The sequence below is a fragment of the Hypanus sabinus genome, chromosome 3, assembly GCF_030144855.1.
Source record: "Hypanus sabinus isolate sHypSab1 chromosome 3, sHypSab1.hap1, whole genome shotgun sequence".
Lineage (NCBI taxonomy): Eukaryota > Metazoa > Chordata > Chondrichthyes > Myliobatiformes > Dasyatidae > Hypanus > Hypanus sabinus.
In genome coordinates, this window is record NC_082708.1 from 130,582,101 (window position 1) to 130,608,603 (window position 26,503).

At 40.6% G+C, this 26,503-nt stretch overlaps 1 protein-coding gene across 11 annotated transcripts in view; it reads right to left on the reverse strand.

The window, feature by feature from the left end:
- Nucleotides 1-25,529, reverse strand: part of gab1 (GRB2-associated binding protein 1) — a 200,155-nt gene extending 174,626 nt beyond the window's left edge. For 5 of the 11 annotated variants that reach the window (XM_059965124.1, XM_059965126.1, XM_059965125.1 and 2 more), the window contains exon 1: nucleotides 23,329-23,469. In XM_059965124.1, coding sequence (XP_059821107.1) covers nucleotides 23,329-23,454 — 126 coding nt within the window. In that variant the 5' untranslated portion in view covers nucleotides 23,455-23,469. Of the gene's footprint in view, nucleotides 1-15,213; nucleotides 15,306-23,328; nucleotides 23,470-23,967 lie in introns of those variants that run through there. The other 6 variants (XM_059965131.1, XM_059965128.1, XM_059965122.1 and 3 more) reach the window with 5 other exon arrangements.
- Between the last annotated feature and the right edge of the window lie 974 nt (nucleotides 25,530-26,503).

Genomic DNA, 26,503 nt, shown 5'->3' on the forward strand with positions numbered 1-26,503 from the left:
ATCTGATATCCTCAAGGGGCAAAACAGCAAACGAGAACAAGAGAATTAATCAGTTGGCTGTGAGTGAGAAAGGAAGGCAATTTTGGAAAATGACTGGATAACATGGAGTCAAACAAAGTGAAGGCAAAACCACACGACTGGCAGAAGAGGGCCCCATGGTCAATCCTTCAGCTACATTGGCAGTTGGAAACGATTTAAACACACAAAAGATGAGCAAGACTTTGGAAGGTGCTTTTTAGAGGCAAAATGATGAGGATGAAGTAGTAAGAATTAAGATTATTTGAGAGATGATTCATCACTCACTTTGCAATACAGAAAAGTAGTCCACAGCTAGGGCGATAATATTTACAACTAGATTCATTTGAAGTTGGGTAATTAGAATGTAAACTTTAAATGGGAATCTGAGAATAGGAGCACATGCTGTCTCTTTGGAAAGACAATCTGAAGGGCAGCTTCACAGAGAAGCAAGAGTCAGGTCCAGACGGGCACCGGGAAGGGTTTAGCTATTGAGAAAGGAGAAGCAGAAGCCGATGATTAGATAATCTCATGTTGATGACAAAGGGGAACTTGAAATCTCAGCACGTGTTAAATCGTGGGGGTGGAAGTGGGATGAGAGGAACAGGCAGGGCAGACAGAAGCACAGTAATGACACATTGTGGAAAAAGGCAGCAAAGCATGATCCTGGAGCAGAGATTTTTGTCAGTCCAATAAAAATTCTGATTAATGGTCACTGAACTGAAACATTAACTCTGCTTCTCCCATCACAGATATAGTCTGACCTGATGGATTTTTTTTTTGCAGGTAAGTGTTAAGGTTCATTTATTTATTATCAAAGTATACAACTCTCAAATTCTTCTTCCTTGGGTAGCCATGAAACCAAGAAAAGAAAGGCAGCACAATCATCAACCCCCAGACCACACCTCCCCGCACAAAAAAAAACAAAAGAACAAGCACATTCACCCCCAAATCCCCCTCCCACCACAAAAAACCGAGAAAGATCAGATGAAAAACACAGAATATTAAAAGTCTAAGGTCCAAGTCCATATCCAAAATGCACAAAACCTCGTCAACAGACTCTGGACACAGCAGCAGGCGCTGCCCTCTCCGTAGCCAAGTGTTCACCGCTGCACTTGCCTCGATGTCTCAATCTCCCTCGTTGCTTTAATCGGCGAAATGGGGTCGAACATTGGCTCCTGCACCATCCTGCAGCCTTCCTGCCACGTAGTTCACTTACACAGCCTCTGCCTCCCGGAATCCTCTCAGGGCACTGGGACACCCAAACAGCAAATCACATTCGAGGTGAAAAACAAATGTAAAAGACATAAAAGTGAAATATATGGTTTGACTATCTACCCGGAAGATGTCAGCTGAAGGAGCATGCCACTTTGACCAAAAATTTCCAGCCATATCTGGGCAGAGATGGCTAAATGAATTGGCTTATTATCCAAATTTCTTAATGGTATGAAAGTGGAGGCATGTGAAATGAAGAAAGTGTGAGACCATTCTGAATAGCTACAATAAGAATTTTTACAAATATCAGCAATTAACTTTCCATATTTCAATGTTCAACACTCTAATCACCAAAACAGCAACAGATAAACTTCTGAGTTTTAAACTGCTTCAAAAAAATTACACCCCCGATCCAAACCCACGTAGCTATATAAAAAATCACTAATGTGATTTAAACTTTCAATTTCATGGCTAGAACATCACTACAAATATTGATGTTACAGCAAAACTATTTGCACATTAAAGTAATCCCATATTGATCAGACAATTAAAATTAACTTTTAACACTTGATATTTTAATTCTATCTCCCTCTCCTTTCCCCAGTTGAGTTAGCATACTTGTCTCACACAAAACTGAGAACCAGAGAACAAGAATCCAGATCCAAAACCCAGATTTGTCTCCACTGATCATTATTTATCTGCTCCAAGTTTCCACCATTTTCTATTTGTATTGAATATATTAAATACCAAGGTTACATTTTACATAATACATTGTATTAGCTCAAATTCAATGACAATTTAATCTTCTAACTAGATATCCCAACTTTGTCCTTTGTGTAATAGATGTCAACTTAAACTTTCACCTAAATTGCAAAATAAAAGTTGGCTCATTATTTGTATTTCAATATTCATACACGCAATTCTGATCATTATCTCCATAACCTGTCATCTTTTTCCTTCACTGATTCTACTTTAGTCATTAATTCTGGATTTGGGCCCACTGGCTCCACTCATTAAAAGAGATTTATTTTCTCCACCATCCCTTTCAAATCCTTTTACAAAATATATTACTCCTGACCTCATCAACCACTGGTTTTACGTAGGCTGTTTCCACCTGCTCTGGCCCAATCTTTTGTTGTTTTTTAAAACCACAATGGTATGTGTATATTGTTTCAATGAAAATAAACAAATATTTTCTTCAAATGTACGTTTCGTCATAGCAGCCAGCATCCTTATATTTCTGCATTGCATCCCTTCCAAAACCACCTTCCTAATGCTGCCACGTAGCATTCTTATCTAAGGTTTATTGAAGTTTCATATTCGGCTCTTTATTTTGTTTGCCTTCTGGAGGAAAGCCATGAATTCCATCATCTTGCAGTACCAGGTGCTGAACTGTGATCAATCAAACTACAATGAAAATAATCACAACTCCAGCCCAATTTCATTTTGCTAAACAGTTTTTTTTTAAAATGTGGTTTATGGTCATCCCAATTCCAAGTAATTTAATCTACTCTAGTAACCTTCTTTATGGTATCACTGAATCCCAATACAACATAGTCTATGCATTTTCTTAATTTATGAAGAGCACAGACTCTTTGAGCACAAAGCAAGCTCTGTCAAAGGTCTAGCAAAGTACCATTTTGAGCACCCTGATCTTTTTCCTTCCCATCTTACAATTTTCATATGCAATGCAGTGTATTTTGGTCTGTCATAATCACCCAATTTTCTAAATAATGAACTTGTCAAATTCAGTATATTTTTGCCTAATTCAGAAAACTTCAGTGATATCAATGAGCCAATTCATGTGCTACTCATACTGTGCCCAAATAATTAATTTTCAATTATTTCCTCTCACTCTACTAACAAAAGACACATTTCCTAGTGATCTGCATATGCACAAAGTCAGATTACCCTTTGCACTACTTTCAATTATCTGTCAAAACTAACGGTAATGAAAATTAGTTTTGCCACTAATTATAAATGAAGGTTTTCCTAATATTTTTAAAAACAATTGCATTTCTCAGCAAAAACATCACATTTGAATAGCAATGTTACAAATGTAACAGATGAATTTACCTCAATTTACTGTATAATTGTCCAGATCCAAGACATGTTTCTATGATTCTATTATGGTTATTGGATTTATTTCTTGAGGCCCACAAGAAAATCGATTTCACAGCTGTATATGGTGACCTATATATATTTGAATTTTGATGTTATATTAAGAAGAGGAAAAAAACAAGAGGATAAATTCAGAAAGGATAGGTAAACTCGAGGATTAAGAAGGAACTTTGTACCTGGAGTCAGAACGAGTGGCTAAAGCACTTTATGAGTACTTGGTGTTGATAGGGATTTGGAGGATAGTGAAGACAGAGTGGAGCATGCCAATATGCTGGGACATTTTTTGATTAAGGAATATGTACTGTTGGGTTTTCTGAAAACCACTGAAGTTGATGAGTCCCCACAGCCTGATGGTGTATCCCAAAATATTGAAGGTGAGGAAATCGCTGGGGATTTGACAAAGGTCTTTGAGTTCTCACTACCAAAAGGCGAGAGCCCAGAGGCCTGGAGAACAAATGTGCTTTTGTTCATGAAAGGCAATAGGGATAATCCATGTAATTATAGGCCAGTCAGCCTCATGGTAATGGTAGAGAAGCTACTGGAGAGGATCCTGAGGGAGAGGATTTGTGTGCATCTGGAAAAGGACATTCAGCATGGTTGTGTGCAGGGCAGGGCAGGGCAGGACATGCCTTACAAACTTGATCAAGACTTTTTGAAAAGGTGAGCATGGAGCTTGATGAGGGCAAGATGGTGTTGATTATCTACATGGGCTTTTAAGGCCCGTTGCAATAGGTTAACTCGCAAGATAAAGATGCAAGGGATCCAGGGTGAATTGCAAGTTTGGATTTAGAACCGACTTGCCCATGGAAGACAGTAGGAGTGAAAGGCTATTATTCTGGCCAGAGGCCAGTGGTATTCTGCAAGGATCAGTTCAGAACCTTTTGTTGTTTATTTTTTATATATATATATATAAAATGATTTGTATGAAAATATGGATGAGTGGATTGGCAAGCTTGTGGATAACACCAGGACTGGTGGAGTTGTGAACCGTATGAAGGACTATCAATGAATATAGCGGGATGGACAGTACACTGCAAAAGTCTTAGGCGCACATATACAGCTAGGGTGCACAAGTCTTTTGGACAGTGCTGTGTTTAGCAATTTGAAGCGGAGGGTGAGAGAAATGGATGTTGGGAATGGCGAGGTTGACGAGGTGACAGAGAAGGAATGCCGTGGCAGGGAATGGCGCGGATGCAGACACACCCAGCCCTGAGACACCAGGCAAGGTCATATGATTCCAAACAATTGGTTTATTGATCGTTACGGAATGTCTCTCTCTGGTACTTCTTTTTCCCTCCCCTCTCCCTTTGCCTTTTCCCAATCATGATTCCTCTCTCCCTGTCCCCTTCCCACTCTCAGTCCACAATAGAGACCCCTATCAGAATCAGGTTTATCATCACTCACATATTATGATTTTTTTGTGGCAGCAGAACAGCACAATACTTAAAATACATGGCAATCTGTGGCCTCCTGCACTGCCATGATAAGGTCACATTCAGGTTAGAGGAGCTTCCAATTTGATGGTATGAACATCGATTACTTGAACTTTCAGTAATTGTCCCACCCCCATCCAACATTCCCCATTCTCACCTCATCTCCTTCCCTGCCCATCACCTCCCTCTGGTGCTCCTCCCCCTTCTCTTTCTTCCCTCTCCTATCAGCTACCCACTTCTCCAGCCCTTTACCTCTTTCACCAATCAGCTTCCCAGCTCTTTACTTCACTCCCCCCCCCCCAGTTTTACCTATCACCTCAACACGCTGGAGGAACTCAGCAGATTGGGAAGCATCCGTGGAAACGAACAGTCAACGAGACCTGATGAAGGGTTTCAGCCCAAACTGTTGACTGTTCGTTTCCATGGATGCTGCCCAACCTGCTGAGTTCCTCCAGCCTGTTGTGCGTATTGCTTTGACCCCAGCATCTGCAGAGTATTTTGTGTTTACTTATCACCTACCACCTTGTACTTCTTCCTCCCCTCCCCCACCTTCTTAATCTGACTTCTCATCTTTTTTCCCCAGTCCTGATGAAAGGTCTTTGCCCGAAACAATGACTGTTTGTCTTTTCCACAGATGCTGTCTGACCTGCTGAGTTCTCCAGCATTTTGTGAGAGTTCCTTTGTATTTCCAGCATCTGCAGATTTTCTCATGTTTATGCTTCACCTCACTTAATGTCCATGTGCTTTCTTGAAAACTAAAAGTTTGTTCGATTTTTAGATTCTGTCCAATATAGTAGGTCACTAGGCAGTAACAGGAATCTCTGATAACTGTTACTAGAATCAACAAGATTCCCATAGTTGCCCTAATGATAATTAACAATAGCAATCAGGAATTTAAAGAAATGTTCTTCTTGCACTATTAAAGATCTCAGTGTCCTTCCAATTAAATTCATCTTTAGGATACAAGAAAGACCTTGTACAACATGCACTGTGCCAGGTGATGCAAGGACCACATAGCTATAAGAAACATGGCTTATATAGACGATTCAAGCCTGCTCTTCCTTTAATAAGAGCATGAACTTCTCGATCTATTCTATATCCAGATATTCCTAAATCACCCATCTACAGTCTGAACATACTCAAAAGCAGTCACTGACTTCTGAATTGGAAAATTCCAAAGATTTGTTAAGAAATTACATTTGATTTCAATCTTAAAATGCCCAATCTTTTACAAGACTACACTCCTGAGCTCTTAGAACTCTAGCTGAGGAAATCCTTCCCGAATTTATCACAGAAATGACTACTGTCCCATTGCACTTACATCCATCATCATGAAGTGTTTCGAAAGGCTCGTCATGAGGCATATCAAGACCCTGCAGCCCCCTTTACTGGACCCCCTGCAGCTTGTGTACCATTCCAACCGCTCAATAGATGACACCATTGCCACCACCCTCCACCTGGCCCTAACCCACCTGGACAAAAAAAGACATACGTTTGGATGCTGTTCATAGACTTCAGTTCAGCATTCAACACAATCATCCCTCAGAAACTGATTGGAAAGCTGAGCCTAATGGGCCTGAACACCTCCCTCTGCAACTAGATCCTAGATTTTCTGACTGGGAGATGTCAGTCAGTCCGGATCGGCAGCAGCATCTCCAAAACCATCACACTGAGCACGGGGACCCCCCCAGGGCTGTGTGCTCAGTCCACTGCTGTTCACACTGCTGACCCACAACTGTGCTGCAATACATAGCTCGAACCACATCATCAAGTTCGCCGATGACACGACCGTGGTGGGTCTCATCAGCAAGAACGACGAGAAAGCTTAGAGAGGAGGTGCAGTGGCTAACAGACCGGTGCAAAGCCAACACCCTGTCTCTGAATGTGAACAAAACAAAAGAGATGGTTGTTGACTTCAGGAGGACACAGAGCGACCACTCCCCACTGAACATCGACGGCTCCTCGGTAGACATCGTTAGGAGCACCAAATTTCTTGGTGTTCACCTGGCGGAGAATCTCACCTGGTCCCCCAACACCAGTTCCATAGCAAAGAAAGCCCAGCAGCGTCTCTACTTTCTGCAAAGGCTTGAGGAAAGTCCATCTCTCCCCCCCCCCCTCCATCCTCATCACATTCTACAGGGGTTGTATTGAGAGCATCCTGAGCAACTGCATCACTGCCTGGTTCGGAAATTGCACCATCTCGGATCGCAAGACCCTGCAGCAGATAGTGAGGTCAGCTGAGAAGATCATCGGGGTCTCTCTTCCCGCCATCATGGACACTTACACTAAACGCTGCATCCGCAAAGGAAACAGCATTATGAAGGACCCCATGCACCCCTCATACAATCTCTTCTCCCTCCTGCCGTCTGGGAAAAGGCTCCGAAGCATTTGGGCTCTCGCAGCCAGACTATGTAACAGTTTCTTTCCCCAAGCTATCAGACTCTTCAATACCCAGAGCCTGGACTGACACCTTGCCCTATTGTCCTGTTTATTATTTATTGTAATGCCTGCACTGTTTTTGTGCACTTTATGCAGTCCTGTGTAGGTCTGTAGTCTAGTGTAGCTTTCTCTGTGTTGTTTTTTTACGTAGTTCAGTCTAGTTTTTGTACTGTGTCATGTAACACCATGGTCCTGAAAAACGTTGTCTCATTTTTACTATGTACTGTACCAGCAGTTATGGTCGAAATGACAATAAAAGTAACTTGACTTGAGAAAATCTCTAGGAAATCATTGAAAATGCCCTTTTGTTCTCTTTTAGGTTTATCCGCACTCTTCACAACCAGTGCACCTGAAAATTTCTTATTATTTTATTCTTGTTTTCTGTATGTCAAATAATTATCTATGCAACTTAACTTACTACCACTGTCCTTGGTTCCCAGTACACTATTTATACATCTTCGAACACAAGGAAAGATGTGTTCGCATTATGTATTTGCAAAATCTATCTGCTGGCTCTTTATTCCTTATGTTGGTATATCTAATATTATTTACAATCTTTATAATAAGCTTCTTATTAATTTCTATCTTTAATGGAATATAGAGGCATCTATAGTTTTAAGGAGCCATGATAGATAATGTTCTATTTTTATCAAATTCTAACTCTGAAAAAAAAATTTTTAAATCCTTATTTCTATGGCTTACTTTGTTTATTAAAATGAAAACTCCCTTCAATATTATGTTTTAATTCTTATTAGTCATACTACTTTATTTAAACTTCACTCATTGTTTATTCACCTTAACCTTAACTGATTTTCTAATCTATCCTCATGAATAACTCTCCTAACCACATGATTTGCTTTGTTCAGATTTAAGATCTCAGTTGGGACTTAATTAAATCACTTTCACATGCTGTATTAATTTCTATCGTATTATGCTACTTTTTGCCAGAGGTACATCTATTACAGGTTATTAATCAGCCTTGTGTCTGCTCAAGCCCAGATCCAAAACAGTCTGTTCCCTACTTAGTTCAAGATATACTGATTGAGTTGGCTGTCCCAAATTCTTTCCATAAACTTGCCCTCGTGCTTTTACTTCTAGCTTAATTTTCTCAATCTATACAGAGTCTGACAATGCAACCACTTCTTGGGATCTATACACAAATACAATCTGGTATTTATTGTTCAACTCTATTAATGCTCAATCTTAAATTCTGAAACCAAGATCTTCTTTAATGACTTCACCCTGTTATTAATAATGAGGATTTTTTTTCTGACCTGTCACTCCCACTGAACACTTTGTATAATGCAGCATTTCAGAAGTCAGACATTCAAAAAGTACAACCAGCTTGATTGGCTATCACCTGGTAATTATTTTTATGGTGCGCAGGCAGAATCCAGAAGTCAGTGAAAGGGCAAATGGGTCAAGGACGGGATGGAGTCACCCACATCCTTGGAGATCGCCCCCCCCCCCCCATCTTGTGGACTCCAAACCGATTCTTGCTCTGGGGTGATCTAATCAGAGCTACTAGGTGTGGACACAAGGGGCTTCTGGTAATGACCTGTTAAACCGGAGACCATTCTTAGACTTTATTATACCACAGAAACAATCTGTAATCTCATTAGACTCTCTTTGGGTTGCCCAGTTTGACTTGTTTGGACCAGTCAAGAGTTGAAAGGAACAAATACACAAGGCTGGTGAGTATCTATGGAAAAGAGTACAGCTGACGTTTCAGGCCAAGACCCTTCATCGGTCAGGAATGACTAAGAGTCTCCCCCCGAAACGTCGACTGTACTCTTTTCTGCAGATGCTGCCTGGCCTGCTGAGTTCCTCCAGCATTTTGTGTGTGTTGCTTGGATTTCCAGGTTTGGCCAGCACGTTTGTCCGGGGGAAGACAGCCTCTGGCCCCGCCAAACTGAGAAATCTCCTTTGTGTGGATGCTGTGTGACGTGTTGCCCGGTTACAAATCAGAACCGCAAAATATCACACAGTACACCACATGCAGTTAAACGACTGAACTTTATAAATCTTAATCTGAATATAGGGTTAGCAAATAAAATAAAAAGAAGAAGGGCCCATTTTAAGTCAAATGTGCACATTGGAGCTCACTGATAAGGCCATTTGTCCACCATCGACCTCTTCCGAGTGTCGCTGACCTTTGGACCCTTGCTCCCTGTCCCCTCCGTCCAGTGGTCTACCAGCTCTCTCCGCATGTGCCTTCCCCCTTCCTCTCGCCGACAAAAGACTGCAAAACCCCTGCTCCCAGACCCACAAGAAAGAACAACATCCCATTCATAGGCCAACATACATTCCAAAGGCCCCATTATCTCTCGTCATAACCCAAACATTGCTGCTACACGGAAACTATTGCCTTCCCAGTGGAACATCACAGAGCGGCCATTACATTGGCAGTGAAACCTTACTGCGCGTTATACCAATACCTGCAGATTTTCTCTTGTTTGCCACAATGCTGGGGGTGGGCGGGGTAGAAATCATAGCAAGATGTGGGTTGTAGCCCTGAACAAGAGCACTAAAAGGGTCAACCAAACGGTGTGTATCCAATGACACCGAAACACCACTTTTGAATTGATAAGGAATGAATTTCAAAGTTGGCACTTCCAATGCACTAGCAGCGATAACTCCGGAGAATCACCATCGCGAGGAAGAACCCCAAGACGGGCTCGAAGCAAGGATCAATCGTCTGGCTAATCTATGTCGGTGTTACCAATTAGAAAGTGGTCTGAGTATTACTAAGGGAACAGTAGAATTCCCGTTCTAAGTTGTTGGCTCAGGGTCAACATAGTTCTGTTGCTGTTTGTGCAGCGACAATAAAGTGCGAGCTTCAATTAATTATGAGTTGTGTAGTAGGTTTTCTAACCTGTTGACAAACAGTCAACAGAACATTTGGCATTGTTGTGCATTTAATATTTATATTATATTTGCATATCTTGTATATATGTTTTGATTAATTATACTTGTTTGTTTAAATAATTCATTACAGACTATATGTGAAAATACATATTAATTGCATATGTCATCTTGCTACCATGTGATGTGTGCGCAGCTCACTTAAAGTAAAGACAAAGCTGAACCTACATTTCCGGACACCGTTGTTTTTCTTTGAATTGATTTAATGTTTTGAAGTTACAAAACATAGCAGGCATTATGTGAAGTCTTGAACTCAAGGACATCAATATCATATTGAATTCAATTCTATTTAAGTGATATTTTGATAGGCACTAGAATAAGCAAGGCACAGAAAATGTGGCCCGACTACAGGCAAGTGGGATTAATGTAAAGGGGCAGGGTTGGATTGGTGGGCAGGGCTGAAGGCCTGTTTCTGCGCTGTCAAACTATGATTCCGCTGCCTCCAAAAGAACCCAGTGCTTTAGTAAATGATAAAAAAAAATTAAGTTCAACAGAACTCCAGATTTTAGTGCACATCAAAACAGGCTTGGCAACCATTAATCATTCACACAAATCCAATTCTCAGCAGTTTAATGTGAGTGAACTTAAAGCATCTATCTGGCTTTTAATTGTAACAAGGTGTTAGGTGATTAACTAAAGCTTACATTAAAATAAATATAAACAAATATTCTTAAAATTAATGAAGTGATTTTCTGAGCAGGGCAAAGCAAGGAGGACCAAGGTTCAGGCTCCCTGTCTGCTGAGTTAACAGAGGTCAAAGCATGGTGTCCATGGCTCTCACTAACAGGCACAATGGGGAAAGGTGGGGGGGGGGGGGAAAGTAAGGTAAATAAAGCACAAGTGACCAGCTTCCTTTGTTATTATCCACTGGTCTCTGTTATATGTGCACGTGCTGCTGAAGGTCAGGTAAAAAAAAATGGCAGTAGCTATGCTTTGTTAAATCATAAAACTTGGGCCTTGAGTATTTTAGATATCGTTCCAACAAAGCTATTAAGATTTTACTCATTACGCCACAGGAATTAAGATTGCTGGAATTCCTCTCGTTATAAAACTTTAGCATGCCACATTCTAAATCTCACATGCAAATACAAAAAAAACAGGATCCCAACTTCTATGCTGGACAGTATTAATTTGTTTAGCCCAAGTCATTAGCATACAATGCTCACATCTTTTTGCAATCTAACTATGGAAAAAGGCATTAAAATACCACTTCGGTTCAGTTTATTTCCTGAGCATGTGTCAATGGTCTCCAAGAATAAAGGAGCCTTATATTATGCAGTGTAAAATCAAACTGAAGAAAGTAAATGATGCTGATACAACATGGCAGAAGTTAAAAATGAATTGCATTCCTCAACGGTGACAACACATTTTTGGGAATAGAAAAAGCACACATCAAAGACAGAAATTCAAGTTATTCACACATCCATGATCACAGGAAATGGAATACAATTTAAATAGTCTGCTTAACACTCTCCAGAACACATCAAAAGTCTGCAAAATTGAAATTTTAAACAAACGTAGCCATGGAATAGAATGCAACAATTGTATGGTTCTAGAATAAACAAAGTAAAATGTTGAAAATATATGCATATTCTACTCCCTGACCAGCACATTTTCGGTTTTCAAGAATTCATTTCATGAATCTTAGGATGCCTGATCAAGCAGACTACTATGAACAAATTGACATTCCTTAATGTGAAAGGTCAGACACACAGGTACAATGCAATATTTAAAAACACTGATTCTATAAAGCAAAAAAAATTTGTACAACTTCTTGCAAATTGTGGAATATGTTCAAAATAATTGCCATAAAGCTATATCAAAGCTGAAAATGGACTGATACAACATCAAAATACAGAAGGGACAGAAGTCTGATGATACACACTCAGCCATACGATTCCTAAATGGACACTGAACCCATGAATGCCACCTCACTTTTTCTAAATATGTATTATTTCTGTTTTTACACCATCTTTAATATATTCAATATACATATATAGTTACTGTTTTGATTTACTTGGGTTTTTTCCTTTCTATATAATCATGTATTGCATTGAACTGCTGTTGCTAAGTTAACAAATTTCTCAAACACCTGCTGGTGATAATAAACCTGAAACTGATTATGAAAAATTTTAAAAGAACAATTCCATTTTTAGTCAGAGTTCAGTTTAGGTTTTGGAATCGAAGAGTCCTCCATGAGATTGGAGAATGTTCACATACTGTTACATTGCAGGATCTTTGATACTCTCCACTAAAGGAGGACAATGTTCTGCTGTCAACCAATGAACTAATTTAATTATAGCAAAATCTTTCAGTTACTAATTTGGATAATATCATGTCAAAGCTATTACTGACAATGCTTTGACTACATAAAATTGAGCAGAATTCAAAGGATAAATTAGCAAACAAATGAAGAGAATAGGAAAAAAGTTTCAGTTTTGTACCAGAATACAATTTCTCTTTCAGAACCACATCATCTTCAGTTACACATAGAGGATTTGGTATTATCACGAGAAGAACTAACCAAAGTCACTGGTGATACATTACAGAACTTCAAGATTATGAATGATAACAATTGCGAGGTTAGCAAGAAACTGATTCCTTCAGTCATAAGAGACTAAATGTTGAAACTAACTTCAAGTAATTAAAGAACTGAAAGATCATTTGAATGGTCAACAGAGTTCTTCAAGATGCAGCTGCGCTTCTATTAAAAAGGAAATCAGATGATGGTTTCAACAGATTACTTGAGCTAATCTGAGATTGAACTAGACGGGTCACCTGGCCAACAAAAAGTGGAACTTTTGAGTTAAATGCCTTCTTTTGTGCCGTATGTCTCAAGACCCACTTTGAAGCACCACTTTTGAGATGGAATGGAATACAAATCAATATACCAAACTAAAAGCTGAGCACCTATTTAAACATAAGCAGTTCGAGAATTATGTGAAATTCTACTCAGGATGCAATACACACTTAAAACACCAGGGAGAACGGGAAATCCAGAACCCTTAATACAAGATCTCATCTCGTAAAATCCCAGCCCAAAACAAAGTCCGCCTGATTCCATAGGACAATGATAATGCCTGTATTCATCTCTTTTAACATAGTGGTATATGACAAATATGAACATAATTTAGACAGAAGGCAGGCGATAACATGTTTATAGTCAAAGAGGGGCACTTTAAGGATCCTGAGAAGTTAGAGTAAGAATGAGAGGGAGGAGACTGAAGAGCGAGACCTTTGTTCATTTGCCCGTGATGGAAGGATTAACTTCAAGAGATAATCATGAAGTCAGAAATGGAGGAGTGTGTATATCTCAGGTACATTGAAGCAACAAAGGCCAAGAGAGACAACACTCCTTAACTGGGAATAAGTGTGGATCAGTCAGCAATACTGGTGATGGGTAAGAGAATTATTGTGTGTTAAACTGCAAAGTTTTCAATTACTTCAACCATACAGAAGAGAACAAGGATCGCAAGAAATCAAGCACTACTGCGACTTTAATCTTTTTTCTTGAATACCTTGTAACCAAGAATAAGTTCCCACTCCTCCCATATTTTGAATGAGCTCCCATGTTACCAGCACTATAACATAATCATGTGTGGGGAAATTCTGACTGAAATTTACAAACCTTAATTACATGTTATATATATTTGCATACATGCCTTCCAAAACCTCCTTCAATGCTTTGTCTGATGCCTTCTGCTTCTGGGTCAATTTTGCTCTCCCAGTCCTGGATCTACAGAAAAGAGAAAACAGCTGACATTTCGCTCTGAGACCCCTCATTAGGACTGAAAAGGAAGAGGAACCGAGTCAGACTAAGAAGTTGAAGAGGGGGAACTTCTTCCCTCTTCCTTTCCGGTCCTGCTGAAGGGTCTTGTCTCAAAACAGCGACTGTACTCTTTTCCACAGATGCTGCCTAACCTGCTGAGTCCCTCCCGGGGGGGGGGGGGGGGGAGGGAGGGTGTATGTGTGTGTGTGTGTGGGAGGGAGGGAGGGAGGGGTGTGTGTGTGTGTGTGGGAGGGAGGGGTGCGTGTGTGTGTGTCTGTGTGGAGAAGGAGCAAGTAGTTTCTGAGACCCAGTGGCCACACAGTGCATGACACTCCCTGGAAGTGCAGCTATTGTGTGTGTGCTCAACTATGTGCCTCATTTAATACTGAAAATATCAATTAAACGCCACCTACAGTAGGTAGCAAGAATGACTTTACAAAGAAATGTTTGCACCATGTACTGAATTTCATAAATAACAGATAGGGGATTGAGGTAAAATCTTTATCAACATGTTAGCAGTCAGAACCATAATTAAATACATACAATGGCTCAAAACCTAAAACTGTAACAAATGAAATACAGAAACATTAAAGAAACTGAATAAATGTTAAGTTCAAGAAAAACATCATGAATATCAATCAGTTTATGAAAGACATTGCAAATTTGTGCAAGTTTTCTTGCCAGCATGTAATGACATTGTTAATCATTTGCATTGCCCAGTGCTAACAGCCAATGAATCATGAGGAGTTCCAGGATTAAAATTTAACAAACATGAACATGCAGCTTTAATTCTTACCATACTGAAGCATGGTGTTGACATGAAGACAAAATGTACCAAACATTCATTCATATTAGCTAAGTACAGTTTGAAATCATATCCAACTGATTCTTGTTTACAGAGCTCTCTGCAAAGTTAGACAAAGCCCCTCGCTTGTCCTGATCCAGACTAGTTGAACACAAGAACTGATATCCAATATAGGTTGAGTACCCCTTATCTGAAATTCCAAAATCTGATAACGTCTAAAATCCGAATTATTTTTGAGCACTGAAATGATGTCACAAATAGAAAGTTCCACAAGACGCTGGGAAGGCGGAGGTCACTGCGCACCACGGACAGTTCCGAGAAGTGACCTCATAAATGTTATTTTATTTTCATTTAGTGATATAGCATGGAAAAGGCCCATCTGACCCTTCGAGCCATGTTGCCCCAGCAACCCCCAGAAAACCTAATTAACCCTAACGGGACAGAAGCACATGCCGGTAATAATAAACCTGACTCTGAAATAACTAACCTACCTGGACGTCTTTAGAGTGTGAGAGAAATCCAGAGGACCTGGAGAAAACCCACGCATCCCATGGAAAGGACATCGAGAATCCTTGCAGAACAGTGCCGGATTTGAACTCTGAACTCCAGAGCACTGAGCTGCAACAGCTCCACGTTAACTAGTACAGTACCACGGCACGTACAGAACACGTTAATGAGCAGTAGAAAAACAACATACAAAGCAAAAAATGGCAATCACAATTGCTCCTTGTCAGTGTCGAGGTGAACATATGCCGCTTAACGGTACGCTGATCTATCACCATGAACTGAAAATCGAAGGTAATTGTGAATATTCAGGAGACTGGCTGCAGTAATTTAAGTAGAGGCACAGCATAAAATTTTTAAAGCCTCTGCTATTCACAAAAAATCTAACACCAGAACTAATCTACAATGCTGTTTGTTTTTATACCTTACATAAAACCTTAAAAGTTAGTAAAATACAATAAGTGTATAGTAACTTTTAATCAAAACTCAGCATCGAAGCTGGAGACTGAGATCCTGCCGTTGTTTGTTGTTGTTCAGCAGCTGATGGAGGTATTCTCCTGATGCTTCCGTTACACTGCACACATTCTATTCACGGCATGTAATAATCTGTACTGTTAGGTGCGATGAACAAGTGTAAGACAAAGATTGTTTACTGGTAGCACGTAACTTCAGAGTCGGGAATGGTGGCTATCCCAAGTTATCTTACTATATATTCCAAAATCTAAAACTCTTTTGTCCCTAAGCATTTAAGATAAGAGATAATCAACCTGCCTTCCCGCTAATCAAGATAGGATGATAATCCTATCAATGGCTTGGGCAGAAAAATCTTCTAATTTAATTTGTTCCTGACTCTCTCCGAAGTTTAAATCAACATGCCAACACATCATTCAGATCAGCCTATTTCACCGCAGTCTCAGCTCACACAAGAACCAGACAGACAGAAATGTATCCAACCAATAAAACCAAGATAATTTTGAACCCCCAATCTCAAAGGAAAATTCTAGAATTTTACATAACCAACCTCTGGCTTCCTTCACATAACTTATACAACTATAAGGAGGACTAGCAACAGATAATATCAAGAGTGGCTTCAAGAAGACATCAGCATATTTTTAAAATGAACCTAGTTGCAGCATTAATCGTGTGATAATCAGAACTCCTACATAAATGACCTTTCCACTTAGCTGTTCTCAGAAATTACATTTGCCACTTGTAGTTAATCAACTTAAAAGTGAGAAACTGAAACAAGTCCACATTTCTATATTCACCTACTGTAAGAGAAAGAGCAATACTCCTTTACAATATTAAAAGTGAAATGACAGCAAAGAAAAAAAATCACTGGTTGAGCCGTCAGACCAACGTAAGCATTAACATTAATGCTAACAGCAGTGTCAGTGGAAAACTGCTGACACCAACATTTCGAACTAGCATATAACACATCAGACTGAAACCAGATGAGCATTTACATCCGAGAGATGTTCCTTTTGTAAATTTTACTTTTCCTTTTCAGTACTTCCTCCTACTTTTGGCACCTCATGATTTTCCAGTCAATATGGGGACTTTGGGGGAAAAAAAATCAGTGCTGTCCTCAGCCTCACCAATAAGAGCCCAATCCTCAAAGTGCAGAATGCTTCAGATGCTGAAGATGTGAAACAGCAAACACAAATGCTCGAGAAATACAGATTAGTCATTATATTAATATTAACATTTTATGCTCGCTTTGAAAGGGAGAATAAAATTACAGCTGTGAGGATTCCACAGCTAAGATAGACTGGCAAATGATACTTAAAGAGTGGACGGTGGATATGTAATGGCAAGCATTTAAAGATCGCATGGATGAACTACAACAATTGTTCATCCCAGTTTGGCAAAAGAATAAACCAGGGAAGGCAGTGCACCCATGGCTGACAAGTGAAATTAGGGATAGTATCAAGTCCAAAGAAGAAACATATAAATTAGCAAAAAAAAAGCGGCACATCTGAGGACTGGGAGAAATTCAGAAACCAGCAGAGCAGGACAAAGGGCTTAATTAGGAAAGGGAAAAAAGATTGAGAGAAAGCTGGCAGGGAACATAAAAACTGACTGTAAAAGCTTTTATAGATACGTGAAAAGAAAAAGATTGGTTAAGACAAATGTAGGTCTTTTACAGACAGAAACAGGTGAATTGATCATAGGGAACAAAGACATGGAAGACTAATTGAATAACTACTTTGGTTCTGTCTTCACTAAGGAGGACATAAATAATCTTCCAGAAATAGTAAGGGACCGACGGTCTAGTGAGATGGAGGAACTGAGGGAAATACATGTTAGTAGGGAAGTGGTGTTAGGTAAATTGAAGGGATTAAAGGCAGATAAATCCCCAGGGCCAGATGGTCTGCATCCCAGAGTGCTTAAGGAAGTAGCCCAAGAAATAATGGATGCATTAGCTATAATTTTTCAAAACTCCATAGATTCTGGATTAGTTCCCGAGGATTGGAGGGTAGCTAATGTGACCCCACTTTTTAGAAATGGAGGGAGTGAGAAACCCGGGAATTATAGACCGGTTAGTCTGACATCAGTGGTGGGGAAAATGCTAGAGTCGGTTATCAAAGATGTGATAACAGCACATTCGGAAAGAGGTGAAATCATCGAACAAAGTCAGCATGGACTTGTGAAAGGAAAATCATGTCTGACGAATCTTATAGAATTTTTTGAAGATGTAACTAGTAGAGTGGATAGGGGTGAGCCAGTGGATGTGGTATTTAGATTTTCAAAAGGCTTCTGACAAGGTCCCACACAGGAGATTAGTGTGCAAACTTAAAGCACACGGTATTGGGGGTATGGTATTGATGTGGATAGAGAATTGGTCGGCAGACAGGAAGCAAAGAGTGGGAGTAAACGGGACCTTTTCAGAATAGCAGTCAGTGACTAGTGGGGTACCGCAAGGCTCAGTGTTGGGACCCCAGTTGTTTACACTATATATTAATGGTTTAGACGAAGAAATTAAATGCAGCATCTCCAAGTTTGCGGATGACACGAAGCTAGGCGGCGGTGTTAGCTGTGAGGAGGATGCTAAGAGGATGCAGGGTGACTTGGATAGGTTAGGTGAGTGGGCAAATTCATGGCAGATGCAATTTAATGTGGATAAATATGAGGTTATCCACTTTAGTTGCAAGAACAGGAAAACAGATTATTATGTGAACAGTGGCCGATTAGGAAAAGGGGAGATGCAACGAGACCTGGGTGTCATTGTACACCAGTCATTGAAGGTGGGCATGCAGGTACAGCAGGCAGTGAAAAAGGCAAATGGTATGTTGGCATTCATAGCAAAAGGATTTGAGTACAGGAGCAGGGAGGTTCTACTGCAGTTGTACAAGGCCTTGGTGAGACCACACCTAGAATATTGTGTGCAGTTTTGGTCCCCTAATCTGAGGAAAGACATTCTTGCCATAAGAGGGAGTACAGAGAAGGTTCACCAGATTGATTCCTGGGATGGCAGGACTTTCATATGAAGAAAGACTGGATCGACTAGGCTTATAGTGACTGGAATTTAGAAGATTGAAGGGGGATCTTATTGAAACGTATAAAATTCTAAAGGGATTGGACAAGCTAGATGCAGGAAGATTGTTTCCGATGTTGGGGAAGTCCAGAACTAGGGGTCACAATTTAAGGATAAAGGGGAGCCTTTTAGGACCGAGATGAGGAAAAACTTCTTCACACAGAGAGTGGTGAATCTGTGGAATTCTCTGCCACAGGAAACAGTTGAAGCCATTTCATTGGCTATATTTAAGAGAAAGTTAGATATGGCCCTTGTGGCTAAAGGGATCGGGAGTATGGAGAGAAAGTAGGTACAGGGTTCTGAGTTGGATGATCAGCCATGATCATACTGAATGGCAGTGCAGGCTCGAAGGGCCAAATGGCCTACTCCTGCACCTATTTTCTATTTTCTATCCCTGCGGCACCCAGTGACCCTGTGATCTGTCTCAGAGGCCAAAGTCATATCGTCTTCCAAGAGAGTGAACTCTCGCAGGTTGACAGGCCCCAAATGGGTATCTGGCAGGGTTCTGAAAATCTGTGTCAGTTCAAAGAAATTTTCCAATCTCTCATTGCTACAGTCAGAAGCTGCCCCCTGCTTTGAAAGAGCAATGGTCGGACCAGTGCTCAAGAGTAGGGTGAGCTGCTTTAAGAACTACCATCCAGTCATACTCATATGATGGCGTGCTTTGAGGGGTTCATGATATCTAGAATTAACTCCTGTCTCAGTAAAGATCTGGACCCAGTGCAATTTGCCTATCGCCAGAATAGGGCTACAGCACATGCAATCTTATTGGCTTTTCATGTGGCCTTTGATCACCTGGACGACAGAAATACCTAATGTCATGTTGTTGTTTATTGACTACAGCTCAGCATTTAATACCATCGTTTTCACAAGTCTGAACAAAAGAGCTCCAAAATGTAGGCCTCTATACCTCCCTCCGCAAATGGCTCCTCGACTTCCAGACCGAAGACCACAGTCTGTGCAGATTGGAAATAACATCACCTCACAGACAATCAACACTGGCACACCTCAAGGATGCATGCTTAGCCAACTGCTCTACTCTCCTTCTACACCCATGATTGTGGGGCTAGACACAGCTCAAATGCTATCTGTAAATTTGCTGGCAACACAACTATAGTTGACAGAATTTCAGAGGGTGACGAGAAGGCATTCAGGAGCAAGATACATCAGATTGTTGAATTGTTTCACAGCAACAACCTTGCACTCAACGTCAGTAAGACCAAAGAACTGATTGTGGACTTCAGAAAAGGTAAAATGAGGGAACACACACCTGTCCTCATCGAGGGATCAGAAATGGACACATTTCTGGGTGTCAGCCTCTCTGAGGATCTATCCTGGGGCCAACATATTGATGCAATTACAAAGAAGGCATGACAGCAGCTATATTTCATTAGGAGTTTGAGGAGATTTGGTATGTCATCAAGGACACTCAAATTTTTTCAGGCGTACTGTTTAGAGCATTCTAACTGGCTGCATCACGGTCTGGTATGGGTGGGGGGGGGCACTGCACAGGATCAAAATAAGCTGCAGAAAGTTGTATACTCAGTCAGTTCCTCATGGGCACTAGCCTCCCAACACCCAGGACATCATCAAGGAGTGATGCCTCAAAAAGGTAGCATCTATCATTAAGGACCTTTATCACCCAGGCAGGGCATGTCCTCTTATTGTTACCATCAAGGAGGTACAGGAGTCTGAAGGCACACACTCAATGATTCAGGAATAGCTTCTTCCCCTTTAACCCATGAACACTACTTCAGTACTTAATTAATTATATATATATACACACACACACACACACACACACACACACACACACACACCTTACTGTAATTTAGTTTGTATTATGTATTGGAATGTACTGCAGCTGACTAACAATTTCACGATATATGCCAGTAATTTTAAACCTGACTCTGATTCTGACTTTAGCTACAATCTCACAATTAGCACATCTGACCATAGTCCACCAGGCTCTAATTTTTCTTTTACCTACAATTTCCATTTCCATGATCTGCAAAGAAAGTTGGTTCCTTCAATACCAGCCTCTTGAATTTCCCAATTACTTAAACACATCTTTGGTGGCCAGGCCTAAAACTGTATGGGCCCCAGAAGGTTTCGCAGGGGTATCTGCTTGCTCAGTTACCCCAACTCCATTTCTCTCTCTACTCTTGTAAAGTGTCTAAAATACACTTTGAAACCAAACTTTAATTACTTTCCTAACAACTCTTAACATGAATCTGTGATAAAAATTGTCACCTAAAATAAGTCATGGATTTTAAAACAACCCAGCAATGCAAATGTGTTAAATAACAACAGAAATTACTAGAAACACTCAGGACAGCCTTTGATCCCGGAGATACAACCTCTGTTCCACCCACTCAGCTGAAACCATCTCTGCAAATGAAAATTCATCTTTTCTCTTTCACAGTTCTGGCGAAGGATCCTGAATAAAAAACTGTTTGCTTCTTTTATTTTACAGATGCTGCCTGACTTGCAGAGTGAAGCAACTGGCATTGCAAGAATTTGCTTTTTTGGCTATACCATCCAGGCAGGGCCCTTGGTGCAGAGTGAACTGTCGCACAATTAAAACAACTCCCAGGCACTACATGAAGATACACAGATGACACGAAACTCAAACACCACCACCTTGGCCTATAATCAGCAATCAAGATAGACAGGCCTGGCAACATCTCACAAGGGCCTCTGCACTTTGCCCGAGGTTCAGAAAATGCTTGAGATGGATTGACCATTAACTTAAGTGAACCAAATTAAATTTTCAGTTTGGAAATGTCTTGGCTCCCAGATGTTCAGACTGCACTCCTAGCCAACCTCCCATCATGCACCCGACATAAATACAGACTCATTTAAAGCCCGCTCTCCTCGTCTAAAACTTTAGGTTGCTTTTTTTATGCACCATTTTCCAGGGATCTTAACACATGACTTCACTGCAGTACAATTTGCATGCTAGTGCCAAATGCGTTTCACAACAGTGTTTAAAGCTCAAGCTTTTGCTTAGCACAAAAAAAAATTTTGTCCAATATATTTTTGAAGGGTCAAAAAGCAACGTTAAAGATACAGTACTGGATAATTGAAAATAGCAAACCGGGAAGCATCTGAACAGAAAAATACCTCTTGATATGTATTACAAGACCTCAGTATTTCTTGCAAGTTTTAAGCTTTTTCTGCTTCTTTTAGGACAGGTATAAAAAGTTTCCGCAGCTCTACGCAGAGCCACGGAGTTTACCTCATTCCTTGATCAACATTTGTGTTCGAATCAACTCCACAAACTATGTAGTAATCATTTTGTCCATCATGTTGCCCAGCTGTTTTGCGAACACGACTGGCACTAGTCCTCAAAAGTTATTCATTGCGAAAAAAGTACAGTACCTGTATTGGATATGGTAAAGTCGTTACATATGGGTTCACAGTAGGTCAGGCAGCACTCACAGAGAGGAATGAACAGTTGATGTTTCGGGCCAAGACGATTCATCAGGACTCTTCACAGATCTTGGCCCAAAACATCAACCGCTCCTTCCTCTCCAAAGATGCTGTCAGACCTACTGAGATCCTCCAACATTTTGTGTGTTACTCTGGATTTCCAACATCTGCAAAATCTCATGTGTTTATATCTGGGTTCTTCTTTTCATTTGATTGCCTAATGCAAAGGAGGGCACACAATTTAATTTACATGAAAGTCACTGGCTTAAGTTCACCTCCTACAAGAAAGGCATCTAGAAACTTCAGGAGAGGATGCTCGCTTCCAGCCAGTCCAGTAGTCTGAATAACTGGAAGGCTCCACTTTTAAAAGCCTCCATAGTCCAGCACAATACCAAGAAATTGTCTTCTGTAAGCAATTAAATCTTTAAGGAACAGATGGGAAGAAACTTTCAAATAGCCAAGACTTTCTGAAATGGAACCAGAACAAAATCTCTTTCTTAGTTATAATACTTTCCTTAAACAAAGTAAACACTTGTGGAAAATACTCCCTGAAGAAGTGTATCCTCAAACCGGCACACTTCAAAAGATGGTTGGTTTTGCTTCAAATATCTACTGAAAGCAATTTTTAAATTTTCCTTTCTCGTCTTCTGTACCAATCATTTTAAATAGAAGCGGAGAAGCCACTACAAAAACCAAGAACGGTTTAAAGGCTACAACCTAAAAAATGTTTTCTAAAACTGCAGTAAATAATTAGCTCATTAACTTTGCAAGTCTGTAGACTAAAGAATGCTAAAGTTTGCGTACTTGAATTTTCGAAACCTGTTGACCTGCAATAAAACTTTTACAACGTTCCACGTGACAATCGGACTACTAACTGTCACCTACACAAACAGATCAACTGCCAAAAAAAATGATAAAACCTGAAGAGTTGTCGCAAACCTCAAGCTTTATACTTTTCTACAGATGATTAAAGTGCAGTTTAATCCTGAGATTCTGGATCCTGCAATTTATATTCCGGGCTATTCTTTTCCTCAATTTAAAAGGCCTAGCTCCCGTCATCGTTTGCAACTTAAACTTCACCTGGCAGCCCATTAAAATATTTCTGACAGAGTTATCAACGAGAGAACACCTTGGAGATGAGCGAACCATGACTCTGCAAGAAGACATGCCTGGGGTTTCCACACGTAACGAGCAGCTGCATCAATCTTCCACGTCTTTTGGCATTGTACCTGCAGTAAAACATATCAACACCCATTCTCCCTCAAATATACTAAGGGCAACAGCCAAGTTAATGGGTGTGTCTCTCACTGGAAACCTGATGTTCAACAGTCTGTTTAATTCAGCAAATATTCCCCTGAAAACCATTATAGTAAAGATACGTTTTTAAAGCAAATTCAGCGACTAAAATACAACAAGTTAAGTATCAAAGCGAACGCGAGGCAACAGAGAATGTCCAACATCCAAAAGGGGTGGATTTACGGAAAAGCAAAACTTCATAAATTCGGCCAACGCTGGCAACTACTCAGTTGGACCTCAGTAAAACAGTTCACATAGTAACTCAGGTCCTAGTTTGCATACGAAGAAAGTTAATAATAGTAAAACACAGAGCATTTTATAGCCAGTATCCAAACATGAAAATATCCAAATGCAACATTTAATTTTCAAAAGAACTTTGATATTTTCCCACAAGATCTCAATCTTCCCGTTTTAATTTAGATATACTTAAAAGTATCATATTTCGAATTGGTGTTTTTGTAAAAAAACTTACGTAACGTCTCAACTTTTTCTCCGGTGGGGACTTCCTCAACCAGCCGCTGTAGACAATATCGCCACCGCTCATCTTCTTACTCGGCTTCTAAGCGCCACAAATGAGGGCGAAAAGCAAACCAGAACAGTGCCTCAGAAAGTCCAGGAACTATGACCCAACTTCTCAGTACAGCCCAGGTACACTCGCTCCAGCGCTCGTTCTCCCTCCCTTCCTTCTCACGTCCTCTTGTCCAATTCCCTGCTCAGCAATCCGCGATGAGAAAGCGTACTGGGTGGCTGCTGGTACTGGGAGTGATGATAATGCGGAGCGCACTGTGCCCCGGTGCCCCACCGCGGCCCGACCACTCTTCCTGGGATGATTGACAGCTTCGCTCCGCCGGCAGTCGACTCCAGACTTTCCCAACAAAGTATCCGACTCCAACCGATCCGACTGCTCCGTGACGCCACGTGACGTTTCCCAGGAGGAGGGGAAAGGAATTATTACACGGAATTGTGGGCTCTGTAGTTTGCTCACCTCAGATTTTCCTGCACTGTGATTTTTTAATATTCAAAAAGGAGCTCGCTCTGGGGTTTACTTGATCGTGAGTGAAGTGACTAGAAGGAGCTTTTCAGCTCCATATCGAGACAATGGCACAGCCGCGTATCTGCAATCAAGACCAGAGTTCTGGAAGTTTAGGGGCAGACTTAGAAAACATTTCGAGGAATACACACGCCAACTCACGCACTCATTGGATTAACATAGATAATGCGTTAATGTTAATGTGTCGGATTTACTCTTCAGTTTCTTATTGCTGGCTCCGCCAGTATGCAGAATCATATATTTAGTTGCAATTCCAAAGGGTCAGCCCTCGATCACGTCTGGACTACAATTCCCAGCAGCGGTGGATGGCGTTCCCTGTTTCTGGGTATTGGGGCGATCCCGTTTCACAGAACTGACTGAATGTGGGGGGAGGGTGGAACCAGCGCTGGGTTTTATATGCAATAACATAAGCTATCATCTATCCAACATGTAACAATATATTGCAGCTTTTAAAATTTGACGTGTGAAGCTGCATGGTCTAAATGTTTCTGTTTTCGAAAAATGCACAACTTTCACAGTGAAAGTTGTTTTGTTTGCTGGCATAAGTGCAAGTTCGCTCTTCCACCCAGTGCAGAAGTGGGTTGTGTCATGAGAAAATCGTTAGCCTCTCTGGGAAAGGAATCCGCGGAATGCGGCACAAAAGATCGCACGAATTCCTTGCGCTTGCTGAAAGGTGAAACTCTGTGTGTGCGTGTGTAGTGGAAAGTCACAAGACGAAAGATAATCGTGAAGATGGGAGGCCTTTCTGGCTTATTCATCAAAAGGAAATAAAGCCAGTAACCCCATTCTACTGCCTCCCACCGCCCCCAATCAAACAAGTCTAAACACTTCCAAGGAGCTGGTTTATCTGGTCAGAATATGCTTACACTGACCCGGAAGGCACATCCGAAGAAAGGGATAATCGGGAACAGAACTATTTAGCGAAATGTATATGAACGAGTAACGAGAACGGTAAACTGGTTTATTTGCGGGGAAATTAATAAAAAACTTCTCACCAATTCATCTCCATAGTGCACAGTTCCTGTGATAAAACCAAGCTAAAGCAGAAGCGCGCGTTTAATAACATTGGCACGGTCTTTAAAAAAAATGAACTGTTAAGTTCTGAATTTAACGCTGTTTAATCTCGTTGCGCTAGCACCCTTAAAATTGTAACGAGTTTGTATGAAGGTCTGTAGGATGTTCAATTTAACAAGATATGTTCTGGAATTTACTGATGACTTCATCGTGATCCTGGTGAGAACGATGTGCTGAATCAGACTATACAGGGGCGCTGATATGACATGTATTGGTACAATGAAAAAGATTGCTGAGGCATCCTTGGTTATTGGCGACCTTGACTGATCTTAGTCACGCTGCCAAGTTCAATAATTCAGTTACTCTTCCTCAAGCCACGTCAATTATATTCATCACACAAGATAAAGTAGTTTTACTAAATTAAAGTTGTTTTAATGTTTTAAAGCAAACTACTGAAAACTATTGCAGTAAAAAATACATCAATATAAATGCCTTCAGCAAAATTTAAGAAAAGAAATGTTGGCTGTTTTTCATCTCCTGGAATTATTTTGGCAATTTGCACAGTACAATTATTTGAGTGGGCTCACTTTGAATGTTTTGCAAAAAACTGACTGCTTTGCATCTTGTTGAATTTTGTGGTAGCTGCAGCCCTGGAGAATGAACACCATTACAAACAAGCGAAAATCTGCAGATGCTGGAAATCCAAACAAGACACACAAACTGCTGGAGGAACTCAGCAGGTCAGGCAGCATCTAATAAAAGAGTGCAGTTGATGTTTCTGTCCGAAACGTGAACTGTACTCTTTTCCTAAATGCTGCCTGGCCTGCTGAGTTCCTCCAGCGTTTTGTGTGTGTTACACCACCATCATCCATTCCTCCACACCTCTCCATTAATCACCAAGCTTCTCAACCTGAGCCCTCTGCAGTTTGATCCTCAGCTTCTT